Here is a 13,993-nt window from a genome sequence, read left to right on the forward strand (position 1 = left end):
TGATCAAAGGAAATTAAATCCATCTGGAACCCTGAATTTAAACAAAATTGTTAGGATGTTTTCCTTATGACAAATGTAATATATTTTCATTGTTGTAAATGTCTAATATACATATAAATAAGAAAAAACATCAATCCTTAGTTTATGGATTCAGAGATCACATTGCAAATATATTTGGTATATATCCCCTTAGGCATTTTCTTACAAATCCAGATGTATATTTAACAAACATGGACTGTTCTGCCCTGACCAGGTAGCTCAGTTGATTAGAGCATAGTTCTGATATGCCAAGGTTGTAGGTTTGATCCGTGGTCAGGGCACATACAAGAAGATCCAATGAATGCATAGATAAGTGGAACAACAAAATCAATACTTCTCAATCTTTCTCTTATCTCTCTAAAAATCAATTTTAAAAATTTTAAAAAGGACTGTTCTAGACATATCCTTGTGCAACCTTGCCAAAGCACCATAGTTAAGAGTACATGTCCCATCAGACTGCTGGAGTTTGGGTAGCAGCTTTGTCAAGGACTAATAGGATGATACTGGGCAAGTTTCTCCTGCTGATGGGAACGGAGGTTTTGACAGGATCTCATCCTGGATGGCTTAGCTTGCCATCAGCCAAGATCAGAAGTCTGTGAATAAAAGAGGTTTGTAGTGAGGAGATCAGCAGTTCAATCTATTGGGCAGCTGAGTGGAAATATCCAGTATGCAATTGGATTTTGATTTAGAGAAAGGTATGAATACAGTTAGAAGTGTGGGAGTCATGGGCATATACATATTTATGGCTTTGAGACTGGATGAGATCAAGGGAGTAAATGTAGATAAGAAGAGTGAGGAGTCAGCCCTGGGGTACTCCAACACTAAGAGTTTAGAGAAGAGATACAAGGAAAGGGAATTTAAAATGTGATAAAGGGCCCTAGCTGGTTCGGCTCAGTGGATAGAGCGTCGGCCTGCAGACTGAAGGGTCCCAGGTTCAATTCTGATCAAGAGTATATGCCCGAGTTGCGGGCTCGAACCCCAGTACGGGAGTGCAAGAGGCAGCCAATCAATGATTCTCTCTCATTGATGTTTCTATCTCTCTCTCACTTCCTCTCTGAAATCAATACAAATATATTTATAAAAAAATAAAATAAAATGTGATAAAGGTGGTGATAATTCTTGTGGAGAGTCTGATGAGTTAATGCAGCTTCCTCAGGTTGGGAGGAACAGAGACACGAGAGTAGATGAACTTGAATGACACGTGTTTGCTTGGAGTTGGCAGCAGTCATTCTGCTCCTGTGCTCAGAAATTCCAGTATCTCTGCCTTTCCTGATCCTTATCAGTGTGGCTTATGGTTCCCGGTATTCTTTGTGTGTGTACCTCCTTTTTTCCTGTGAATAATGTTTGTTCTGTTCAGACTTGCTGCCTTTAATGTATTTACATTCTCTCTTATACCCACTGGAAAGAATCAGGCTTCTTCCCCAACCCCAACAGTAAAAGCACTTTCATCAGCTTTATCAGTGATCTCCACTCAGTTCTCAGGTCTCTTCTTCTCATCCTGTCAGCAGCCTTTGACAGATGGCTCCCTCCCACCTGAAACAACCTTTGCTTTCCCTGCAGGACACCACTTTCTCCTGTTCTCCTGGTTCCCACAGGCCACTTTTTCTTTTTTTCAGTTGCTTGACCATTTCTCATTTTCCTAATGTCTAGATCAGTGGTTCTCAACCTTGGCTGCACATTAGAATCACCTGGGAATCTTTTTAAAATCCTGATTTCTGGGCCTCATCCTCCGGAAATTCTGTTTCTTTGTTGCTAAAGTTGTGGCCTCACCCCATAACAAAGAAACAGAATTTCTGGGGTTTTGTTCATCATCTTAAGACCTACGGACTTTTGAAAACTCTTGTTTTAAGACAGGGTAGTACACTCTGGGGGTCTTCTCTAGCAGAGGGCTTGTGGAAAGACCTTCCAGGATGCCTACCAGGTCTCATTGGGCGGGGCATGAGGACGCGCTGGTGAGTCACCACGACGCGAGGCGGGCTCCTGCGTCTGGGCGGGCGTCGTGCGTCGTTACCAAGGAGACGCAGGGGGCGGGGCCACTCCCGCCGCCGCCGCCGGCTCCTCCCAGTCGAGCCCTGGTCCTACTCGCGCGCCCCCTCGTGGCCGCGGCTTCGAGGCCGGGCGCCGACTTCGAGGTCCAGCACCGGGCCGCCCTCCCAGTGGCGTCCGCCGGGATCGGCGCGTGCGCCCAACGCAGCTCCGCCCAGGGCCGGGCCGGGCCAGAGGAGACGCCTGGAGGTAAAAGCGAGCAGGTGCCGGAGGCGGGCTCGGTCTAGGCCCCGCGGTCCGGGAGAAGGCGAGGCGCTGGGCCGCGGCGGGCAGGAGCGATGGCCGACGCGCCAAGTGGCTCCAGCCCTGAGACAGGGGCCACCGCAAAACCTGCGGGGTCTTCACTGGCCACCGCCGAGGTCGCCTCAAAGTCATCGGACTCCAACAGCAAGTGCGTGTTCTGCCGGATTGCGGGGCGGCAGGAGCCGGGCACCGAACTCCTGTATTGTGAGGTGGGCGGCGCCGAGCGACGGGCGGGGTGGGGGCCGCCCTGGGAGCTGCGGAGCGGGAGCGGGACTCGGGCCGAGTGCGGGCGCCGGGGCGGTGGGTGTCCTAGTGCCGATGACAGACTTGCTGCTCGGAGCCGGGGAGTTTCTTCCTTGGCCTCCTGGCTGCTGGCGGGGGTGGGGGTGGGGGTGGGGGGCGGGGGACATGATAAAGCCCAGCACCTGCCTGTCTGCGGGGACCACGCGTTGGGCCTCTGCCCCGGGCGCCCCCGGCCCCGCCTTGCTGCACCCCGCGTCCTGGTCTGCGCACTCCAGTACGGACACCGAGGCGAGGACGAGGAGCACGTGGACCGTAGTGACCGTGGAGTTGGTGGTGGTTGTCAGACTGACCGGAAATGGGCTGGGGGAGGAGGTCGGAGGCCAGGTCGCCAGGGGGGCTCGGCTCCTGCAAGCGCGATGGGCTGGAAGGTGTGCACATTTATTTTAAAACAGGCATCAGGTACACGCGGCTTCCGTCGGTTCTGCCTGCCTTCAAAGAAACCACCTTTAGCAAATCCAAAAGAGGATCCAAAGATTGTGGGTGTTTTCTGTTTGTTTGTTTTTGTAGTTCATTATACCTTCACTTGTTAAAGTGAAATTGAATTCCCTCTAAGTACTTGGTGTTGGAGAGTCGGTGGTGAGATAAAGGGCAGTTCTGTCCAGTATACACCCTGACGGGTGGGATGCATTGCGGACTGGAGGAGGGGGAGGAGGGGGAGGAGGAGGAGGGGGAGGTCAGGTCGCCATGGCGGGGAAGGGGGGGGAGATGGAGATGGAGGAGATGGAGACGGCTGGTTGCAATGGCCGGAGCCGGAGCACTTAGCCACCTGCAGGACTTGGCAGGCCTGTGGGAAGGCCCCTCGCCCAGATCTGAAGGCCCAGGGAAGCGCTTTCCAGGGAAAGTGAGTAGAAACAAGTAGGGGGTGGCCAGGCAAGCCAATAAGGTCCGGAGAACCCCGGGGGTTCGCTTTGTGCCCTGGGGCAACTACCAGAAACCCAGGCTAAGGAGAGTGTGGAGACTGAGGTGGAAGATGAGGCTGGCGAGGTTCACAGGGGCCCCGGTGATTAGGGTGTTGTGATTCATTTTAAGGAGTTTTATGTTCATCTGAACAGTGACAGGAAGCCCCGCTCTGTTTGATACTGGGGTGGAGTGACCCCGAGGGGTTTGGCCTTTGAAAGGTCATTCATTCTGGCACCAGCCTGGAGGCATGCAGACCTGTGGGGAGGCTCTTGGAGGAATGAAGAAAAGTGGGTCAATTTAAAGATACTTAGGAGGTAAATCAGGCCGGACTTGTTGAGGGATGGAGAGCAGTGGTTCTTGACTCCGGGCTATTGTTCCCCGGGGACTTCTGGCAATGCCTTGGACACTTTTTGTTGTAACAGCTGTGGGGTCAGGGCGGACTGTTGGCACCTAATGGGTAGAGGCCAAGGTTGCTAATATTATACAGGACAGCTCTCCGCAACAAAGAATTATCTAGCCTCGAAATATCAGCAGTGCCTAGGTTGAGAAGCCCCGATTTCGGTGTGGGAGAACGAGGAAGAGAAAGGGGCAAGTCGAGGATCGTTCCAGATTTCTGGCGAGGGTACTCTGGACCCAGGTCCTGAAGATTAGCACTAAGGGGGAGAGCTGATGGCCAGGGGAGTGGTGGGAAGTACTGGAGTGATGAGATCGGTTTGGGAGTTTGAGGTGAGTGTGAGGCATCTAAGTAGAGATGTGCAGTAAGTGGTTAGTCTGTACAGTGGAGAGATGTGGATTTCCAGCCCAGATTATAGGAACTGCCAGCATATAGGTGGAAACTGACAAGAGGGGGAATGAGCTGACCTAGGAAGTGTATGTGAAGGAGGGGGGAGGGGGCCTACAGAGTCCTAAGGATAACTGATGTCATACGGGAAAAGCAGAGGACAAGGACCTGAAACGGGGACAGAGAAGGTTTCAAGAAACAAGGAAAACTAGGAAAGCTCAGAAAAGGGAGAGTGTGAAGAGCCTTCCCTATCCTCAAGTCTGGGTTAGGTGACTCTCCTACTTGCTTGTGGAGCGGTCAGGTTATATCAGAACTGGTTTTGCCCCCAAAATGAATTCACCTCTAGGAGCCCAGTTGCAGCAGTGGTGCGGCAGAAGGCAGACTGTAGGAACTGAGAGGACTCTGGGGATGGAAAATTGAAGAGAGCAAATACAGGCAACGTTTGACGGAAGTCTGGCAATCTTGAGGAGGAGGGAAGGGAGTGGTGACTACAGGAGTCGGGGTGGAGAGAATGCTTCAGAAAGCACTGAAGACTGGTGCGTTAGAGCTTTGTCCGTGGGAAAGAGGGAACTCATTCACGTATTCATCACTCAGTATTTGAGTGCCTTCTCTACTCCAGGTACTGTTGGAGCCAGTAAACAAAACACAACAAATTCCTGTCTTCATGAGCATAGGCACGTGGCCGGCAAACCGCGGCTCGAGAGCCACATGTGGCTCTTTGGCCCCTTGAGTGTGGCTCTTCCACAAAATACCACGTGCGGGCGTCCACTACAGTGCGATTGAAACTTCGTGGCCCGTGCGCAGAAGTGGTTTTTGGCCTGGGCGAGTCTATGTTGAAGAAGTGGCGTTAGAAGAAGTGGGGGGTGTCGGTCAGTCGGGCCACGGGATATGCAGCGCGGGGGAGGCGCGCAGGATTCATGCCCGAGTTGAGTGAGCCAGTCAGCCAGCAGCCTCCTTGTGCAGTGGTTAGTGCTAGTCGCGTTTGCAAATTTCGCGCGGGTGACAAAAGATAGACGAAACAAGTATACAAGACGAGTGTGGATGGGAGAGTTGGAAGGGGTCGACCTCAGCGAACGCACCTCAATCAGATTGAGGACTTTTTTAGCAAAGGCCAGCTTAGGAGTACCCTAATTAAGTTAATAACAATGTACCTACCTATATAGTTTAAGTTTAAAAAATTTGGCTCTCAAAAGAAATTTCATTTGTTGTACTGTTGATATTTGGCTCTGTTGACTAATGAGTTTGCCGACCACAGGGCTAGGGGAAGGAGGAGGCAGGGAGCACCTGACAGGCAGAAAGAATAAGTTGTTTCCCTGCAAAGTAGGGGTAAAAAAAATAGAGTCAGAAGGGACCCAGCTCTACCTTTTCATTCATTCTTTATTTTACTAAATATACAATTAGGTTAGCAAGAGGTAAGTGAGTTTCTTAACTTTGCAGAATTCAATATTTCTTATTTTTAATCCTCATCTGAAGATACGTTTTTATTGATTTTAAAGAGAGAGAGAAACATTGATGTGATAGTTAGAACATTAAGTACCATTTTCCTATTAGACTGAGATTTATGATGTTTAAGATATGGCAGAACATTAATAGGTCATTCTTTTTTTAAAAAAATCCCCATTCAAGGATATTTTTCCAATGATGTTTAGAGAGAGTGGAAGGGAGGGTGGGCAGGGGGGAGAGAGAGAGGGAGGCACACATTGACTAGTTGCCTCCAGACTAGGACTGGGGATTGAACCTGCAAACCAGTTGTGTGCCTGTGACTGGGAATCGGACCCACGACCCTTCAGTGACTCTAACCACTGTCCCTCACTCGCCAGGACATATTAGTTAATTCTTAAAAAATTCACTGGCAAATGATATGTTTTTTGCTTTAGGATGAAGACCTAGTTTGCTTTAAAGATATCAAACCAGCAGCATCTCATCATTACCTTGTGGTGACAAAGCAGCATATTGGAAACTGCACAGATCTAAAGAAAGAGCAAATAGGACTTGGTAAGATGATGGCAGTATTCTTCATGGTCCTATCATCTTGATCCCTCTATTCCCACTTTGCTGAGAGTTTTTATCAAAAATGGGTGTTGGATTTTGTCCAATGCTTTTTCTGCATCTATTGATATGATCTTGTGATTTTTGTCTTACAATCTGTTAATGTGCTGTATCACATTTTTTGCTTTGCGGATATTGTACCAGTCTTGCACAGTTAGAATTAATCCCACCCCCCTGGAATAAGTAAATTTGGCTAGGACCCCAAAAGTTAAGATTAATAACACTTTAGTGAACTTAATGTCTTCTATAATGTAATGTAGTTTCTTTCCTGTTTTATAGTTGAGAGCATGGTTACTGCTGGAAAAACCATTCTTAAAAAGAATAATTTCACTGACTTTGAAAATGTGAGGTATGTATACTTCCATATAGAAACCAATATTCATAGTTGGTTTTTCTGAAATGTTATTTCCTCATGGGAAAGGAAAGCAGAGCTGGCCGAGTTTATAATTTAAGTGCAGTTTTCCTGAAAGTGAATGTATGGTTCATTGATAATGTAAATTTAATGAAAAAAACTTCTTCCTCTCATGTCTCAACATCTTCTAATAATCACCACTTATAGTTTGGACAGACAAGTATATTCAATCAGTGGGTAGTTAGAATAGTTACGAGTCCACTTTTCTTTGTTCAGTATGTGCATTTCTATAAAATTGTGTATAAATCGAATTTCCTTAGAAAATATTTTATATGGTTTAAAAATACGTTATTATACTTTTAGCATGAAGTTAACTTGAATTCATTGCCTGCTGAACTCTGGCATTTGTCAAAGTTTGAGCAAAAGCACAAAATGTTCAATTTGGCAACTGTTTTTTTGTTTTTAAATATTTCTGACTTCTCCTGTGTGACCAAAGCAGTGCCAAGGCGTGTATAGTGGAGATGGCCTCTGACATCTCTGAACTGGAATTCAGAGAGACCTGAATTCTAATGCTACCCATGCTGCTTTCTGTGTACTGTGCTTGTACTGGCTGTGTCATTTTAGACAAGTCTTTTAACCTCTCCAAGATAATATCTGCTCTGCCTACTTGTAGGCTCAGGTGAGACTGTGTGTGAAAATCTTCTGAAAATGGTTAAGCAATACCCAAGAGTGATAACGACAAAGAACAAATGGTATTTGATGTCCTTTGGTCAAAACCAGTACATTCCCCTCCTAGTCACAGGAGTGCTTGCTTGTTATAGGAATGGACATTGGACTGGGAGTTAAGAGCCTGGAGTCTAAGTCCTAACTCTACCACTCCCTAACATTGTGATTTTAGGAAGTTTGTTAAACTTTTTGGATCTTAGCTTCCCCATCTACACTAATAAAAGACAAACATGCAAATTGACCATACCTTCGCTATGCCTTAAGCCACGCCCATCAGCCAATCAGAGCGACTATATGCAAATTAACCCAACCAAGATGGCGGCCGGTAGCCATGAAGCTGGAGCAAGCAGGAGGCTTGGTTGCCCCAATGATGGAGGAAGCCAAGCTTCCCGCTTTCTGCGGCAGGCTCTGAGCTCCACTCAAAGCAACAAAGTTTCAATTATAGAAAGTAAATAAATCGCAGAATAAAAAGAAAAAAAGGAGAGGCTGGGAGCTTCCATCGTCGGGGGGCTTGGCCAGCCTGACAACGGCCCTCAGCCCCTCACCCATACTGGCCAGGCACCCCAGTGGGGATCCCCGACCCTAAAGGGGGTGTGGCCAGCCTGAAAACAGCCATCAGCCCCTCACCCAGGCTGGCCAGGCACCCCAGTGGGGACCCCCACCCTGAAGGGGGTGTGACCAGCTGCAAACAGCCATCAGCCCCTCACCCAGGCTGGCCAGGCACCCCAGCGGGACCCCCACTCTGATCCGGGACACCTTTCAGGGCAAACCAGCTGGCCCCAATCCATGCACCAGGCCTCTCTCTATCCTATATAATAAAAGGGTAATATGCAAACTGACCCTAACAGCAGAATGACTGGGAATGACTGGTCACTATGACACACACTGACCACCAAGGGGCAGATGCTCAATGCTGGCGCTGTCCCCTGGTGATCAGTGCGCTCCCACGGGGGGGCTCTGCTCAGCCACAAGCCAGGCTAATGGCTGCCAGTACAGCGGTGGTGGTGCGGGGAGCCTCTCCCGCCTCCTCAGCAGCGCTAACGATGTCCAACTGCAGCTTAGGCCTGCTCCCCGCTGGCAAGTGGACATCCCCCAAGGGCTGCCAGGCTGCCAGAGGGATGTCTGACTGCCAGCTTGGGCCCAATCCCCCAGGGAGCAGACCTAAGCCAGCAGGTGGACATCCTTTGAGGGGTCCCAGACTGCAAGAGGGCATAGGCCAGGCTGAGGGACCCCCCGAGTGCACAAATTTTTGTGCACCGGGCCTCTAGTCTAAACATATAAAGAGGTGATATGCACATTAGGCCAGGATGCCATAATGGGTCACGACCAGACAGGAGGTTGTGTGCGCAGGTGAGGCCCTGGAGCGGAGACAGAGACAGACACCAGGGCCTGCCTGAGCCGGCACAGTGGCTCCGGCGGCCCGGAGCGGACACAGGCTGGGGGGCTGGGAGGGCCTGGGGTGGAAGTCAGGCGTGGGTCCCAGCCACCCGAGGTGCCAGTCAGGCCTGACTCCCGTGGCCCGCCGGGTTCCTCCTTGCATAGCGGAAGGCGGGGCGCCTCCTTGTGTGATTTCAATCGTGTGCTGGCCTCTAGTATTTAAAATAAAAAGGCTGAGTCTCTTCTAGCTTTTGGATTACTTGATTCTACATTATATAATTTGTATTCCATAGAGAGAAAACCTAGTCTCCTTTTCTAGGTAGTGGTGAAAGCTTTTCAATATGTGTTGCATATCTGACTTACATTGTCCTATATTGATACAATATAGCACTTCTCCTGTGCCTTCTTCCACTTAGAATAAGTGGACTTGCAAAACTGTAAATTAATTTTTAAGAGGTTAAATCATATTTTAAAAAATTTTTATTAGTCAAAAGAATTCTTTTATGTATTTTAAAACAAATGAATATGAATAATTGTCATCTAAATTTTTATTGTTAAACAAGAAACAACTGCTAATTTTTTTAGATACATAATTAATTTCACTACTAAAATCCTGGTTCATAAGGAAATGATTTACCACTTTTATTAAAGGAGAACACTTGGCATCTACTGGCTGTGTCTTGGAATAATGGAACCATACTTGAGTGTCCTGTAGTAATTATTTATTTATTTAGCTTCATTGAAGAGGCATATCTTAGGATAACTAAATATCTTAAGATAATTAAATATCTTAGCATGTCTTAATATGATAAAGGCCGAAAGTGATAGGATGGAATGCCAACTCCAAATTCATAAAGGTCATACTAAGGCAGTGGTTCTCAACCTTCCGAATGCCGCGACCCTCTAATACAGTTCCTCATGTTGTGGTGACCCCCAACCATAAAATTATTTTCGTTGCTACTTCATAACTGTAATTTTACTACTGTTATGAATCGTAATGTAAATATCTGATATGCAGGATGTATTTTCATTGTTACAAATTGAACATAATTAAAGCATAGTGATTAATCACAAAAACAATATGTAATTATATATGTGTTTTCCAATGGTCTTAGGCAACCCTATGAAAGGGTCGCTCGACCCCCAAAAGGGTTGCGACCCACAGGTTGAGAACCGTTGTACTAAGGCATGATATACTGTAAGAACTTCTTGATGAAGAGTTTAGGTTACTGTGCACTTAAACATGAAAAGAAGAGGAACTTTGTGAATACTCTAAAGTGTATAAAGAAAAACAGTAAAAGAGATGTTTGAGTGGAGATCTATCTTAGGTAACCTGTGTTGGATCTCTTTGACATTTATGCATTTTAACATGAAAAAATAGCTTAAAACTATTGTAGAACTGATTTGTCAATTATCTCTTACTTTTCTGTTTTAGAATGGGTTTCCATATGCCACCATTCTGTTCCATTTCCCACTTGCACCTTCATGTCATAGCACCAGTTGATCAGCTTGGCTTCTTATCAAAATTGGTTTATAGACCGAATTCCTATTGGTTCATCACAGTAAGTGTTATTGTTATACTAGCAGCATACAAAAGTATATAAAATATTTGTCTTTTTTTATGTAGCTTTTCTTTTCTTGGAGACAGCTTTTATAGGCTTGATCATCTATTTTAACATACTGCTTGCACATATCCAAAATAATATTTTTAATTTGGGGGATTTTTCAGGTCATCAGATCTGTAGAAGAGAAGCTAAGGCTGAGTCTCTCCCTTGCAGGTAGAGGATGTGATATAGAAGAATCATGGCATTTATAGTTCAGAATCCAGAATCAAATCTGGATTCAAATTCTGGCTTCATTAATTACTTGAGGGACCTTGTGCAAGTTACTTAAGATTTTTAAGGCCCAAGTTCTTTATTACCTGCATATAGGTAATAGTACCTATTTCTGTAGAATTTATAAAATAATTTACATGTAAAGCACTTAAAACTGTACCTTACAAATAGTAAGTACTCAATAAATGTTACCTGCAGCCTCTGTCTTCATTAGCAACATTATTGTAGAAATTGAGATTTTGTAATTTTTGATATTTAAACTCTTAAAAAAGGGCTGTAGTAGTAGCATCAACTACCAGATGTGAGGTTGAAGCTTTGAGCCTAAAACATTGCAAAATTCTGCTTTGCTCGGACAGAAGTAGAACAGAATTCAGCTGCTCATAGACCTGTGGTCTGACAGTCCAGGTTAAACAATGACTCGGTCCTTCCAGGGCCACTTGCCTAGTGATTTACCAGCCTCTTATTTTATGTGTCCATGATGATAAGGTGACCTAGAGTTGCTATATCTGAGTAATTATAAAATTGTAAATTAAATAATTACCATTAATTAATGCATATTATAATAGTCAATAGTAAATAAGAAATTCAAAAACACCTGATTTCTAGAAACCTCATATTTCAAACTTATTTTTTCTTTCTTCAACTTGCTTAAATGATTTTATTTAATTAAAATATATTTAAGGAATGTGTGTGTATTTGAAATGAAATAGTGTGATATTTTGTAGGACAGTTGGTGTGGTCTTTAAAATATCAGTGTAACTAAAAACAAGATTTTTTTCTTGTATTTGTAGTTCTAATTTTCTACATGAGCCATGCTTCTATAATTAAAACTTATTAAAAATACATTTTTGTAAAATAGTCATGGGGATAAAGGTACAGTATAAGGAATATAGTCAATAATATTGTAATGACTATGTATGGTGTCAGAAAGTTACCAGACTTACTGAGGTGAACACTTCTTAAGGTACATACATATCTAATCACTATGTTGTACACTTGAAACTAATATAATATGTCCACTGTATTTGAAAAATGATTTTTTTTATGAGGGGAATTCTGACCCATGCTACAGCATGGATAAACCTTGAGGACATTATGCTCAGGGAAATAAACCAAATAGTATATGATTCCACTTATATTTAGGTTTTTTGTAAGATATTTTTAGGAAGAGAATATGTATTATCCAGCTAGTCTGCTGTGGTTTATTATAATAGGGATGCCAGTAGAATTTTTCACACCAGCTACCATATTTGTGATAAAAAACATGTTGTGTTTTTAAAATTACAGGCTGACTATTTGATTGAAAAACTAAGAACATGAAAATGACAGCAGTAGAAGATTTTCTTATTCTTGGCTCAACAGACACTAATATTTTGGTCCCTTTTAAATCAAATTACAATGGTAAGGTTTGTTGGGTTTTATAAGAGGCTATTACTGGGTAGCCTTAAGTCTTTTCTGAATGTCTATTTCCTGAGATCTGTAATATATGACTACTCTGGCATTGTCTTCTTTGTTTTAATGGTTACTTGTCTAAGGTATAAGATACTACAGATAAAATTTTATTAAAACAAATTCTGTTAATCAAGAAGGGCTCTGTATTTTTTAAAAGTTCAAGTATTTTCATTTCTCATTATTGTCAGTTATAATAGTGATTTATTATGAAGAATAAATGGGCATAGAGCAGGGGTGGGCAAACTTTTTGACTCGAGGGCCACAGTGGGTTCTTAAACTGGACCGGAGGGCTGGAACAAAAGCATGGATGGAGTGTTTGTGTGAACTAATATAAATTCAAAGTAAACATCATTACATAAAAGGGTACGGTCTTTTTTTTTTTTTTTTTTTAGTTTTATTCATTTCAAATGGGCCAGATCCGGCCCGCGGGCTGTAGTTTGCCCACGGCTGGTATAGAAAGTACTTTGTTGGAGTTTTTATTATTATGAAAGAGAAAAAAGAAATTATCTCTTGACAGTTTCATAATTTTGTACATATTTCAAAGTAAAGTACTGTATTACATAGTGATCTCTGATCTTGATAGAATTTATATGTGTCACTTTTTTAAAAAAATATTTTTATTGATTTCAGAGAGGAAGGGAAAGGGAGAGAGAGATAGAAACATCAATGATGAGAGAGAATCATTGATTGCATGCCTCCTGCATGCCCCCTACTGGGGATCGAGCCTACAACTCAGGCATGTGCCCTCAACTGGAATTGAACCCGTGACCCTTCAGTCTGTAGGCCGATGCTCTATCCACTGAGCCAAGCCGGCTAGGGCTATATGTCACTTTTTACTCAGATTTCAGATGTTGGCTTTTACTTCTTGAAGCCTAGCATTTGTGTAATAAATTAGTCATGAAATCTGTATAATATATAAATGCAATAACAATCAATTTGGCTATCTAAGAGAATTCACTGTAATGGAATTTTACCTGTAAGAACATATGTGGGAAATAAAGATAAAATAGTTACATTAATTTATTAAAACGGGCAGAAACTGCTGTTTTATGGTTTGTTTGCTGTGCCAAAGGAAAATTAGAATTGAAAAGTAATTAGATCGGGAGAACCAAGATGGGCATAGGTTAACGCTGGAGTTTGCTGCTTTGAACAACTACTTCAAAAGTGAAACCAAAAAACGGAAGGGACATCACCCAGAACCACAGGAACGCTGGCTGAGTGGAAGTCCTACAACTAGGAGGAAAGAGAAACGCACACGGACACTCAGAGGAGGCGCAGTGCTGAAGTCAAATTCTGAGGTGCGGAGTGCGCGGAGCGGGCTGGCGGCAGAGGGCGCGGTTGTTGTTTTCAATCGGGAGGGAGTCGCAGACTCTGAGCACCAGATCCGGGCGAGTCTTTAGGGACCCAGACTCAAACGGGAGAAGCGGGACTGTCTGGCTTCAGTCAGAGCGAGTGCAGCTTTCTCTCTGAGCTTTGCAGCGGGTGCTGGGACTCAGAGAGGCAGAGCCCCTGGGGACAGGACTGAGAGCCGCCATAACTGCTCTCTCCGGCCCACCCTGTTGATCCTGTGCGACCCGCCCCGCCCAAGCCCTGCACAGAGGCATTTGCCGGATAGCCTCAGGCAAAGGCTAGATTAGCACCTCCCTAGAGGACAGAAGTTCTCTCACTGCTGACACTCATAGCTGACTCTCATAGCCACTTGGCCTGGAGGTCAAACCCTCCCTGGAATTAGCTACAACAATCAAGATTTCACTATAAGACTGCGAACAAAGACCACTAGGGGGTGCACCAAGGAAGCATAACAAAATGCGGAGACAAAGAAACAGGACAAAATTGTCAATGGAAGAAATAGAGTTCAGAACCACACTTTTAAGGTCTCTCAAGAACTGT

General features: G+C 44.7%; 1 protein-coding gene across 1 annotated transcript; it reads left to right on the plus strand.

Moving 5' to 3' along the window:
- The first annotated feature begins 2,135 nt into the window (after positions 1–2,135).
- HINT3 (histidine triad nucleotide binding protein 3) lies at positions 2,136–12,331 on the plus strand. Its single transcript, XM_059700260.1, has 5 exons — positions 2,136–2,537; positions 6,190–6,307; positions 6,641–6,710; positions 10,252–10,378; positions 11,939–12,331. Exons 1-5 carry the CDS (start codon positions 2,364–2,366, stop codon positions 11,969–11,971), a joined length of 522 nt encoding a protein of 173 aa, XP_059556243.1. The 5' UTR covers positions 2,136–2,363; the 3' UTR covers positions 11,972–12,331.
- Positions 12,332–13,993: the final 1,662 nt, after the last annotated feature.

This window comes from Myotis daubentonii, chromosome 6, assembly GCF_963259705.1.
Source record: "Myotis daubentonii chromosome 6, mMyoDau2.1, whole genome shotgun sequence".
Taxonomy (NCBI): domain Eukaryota; kingdom Metazoa; phylum Chordata; class Mammalia; order Chiroptera; family Vespertilionidae; genus Myotis; species Myotis daubentonii.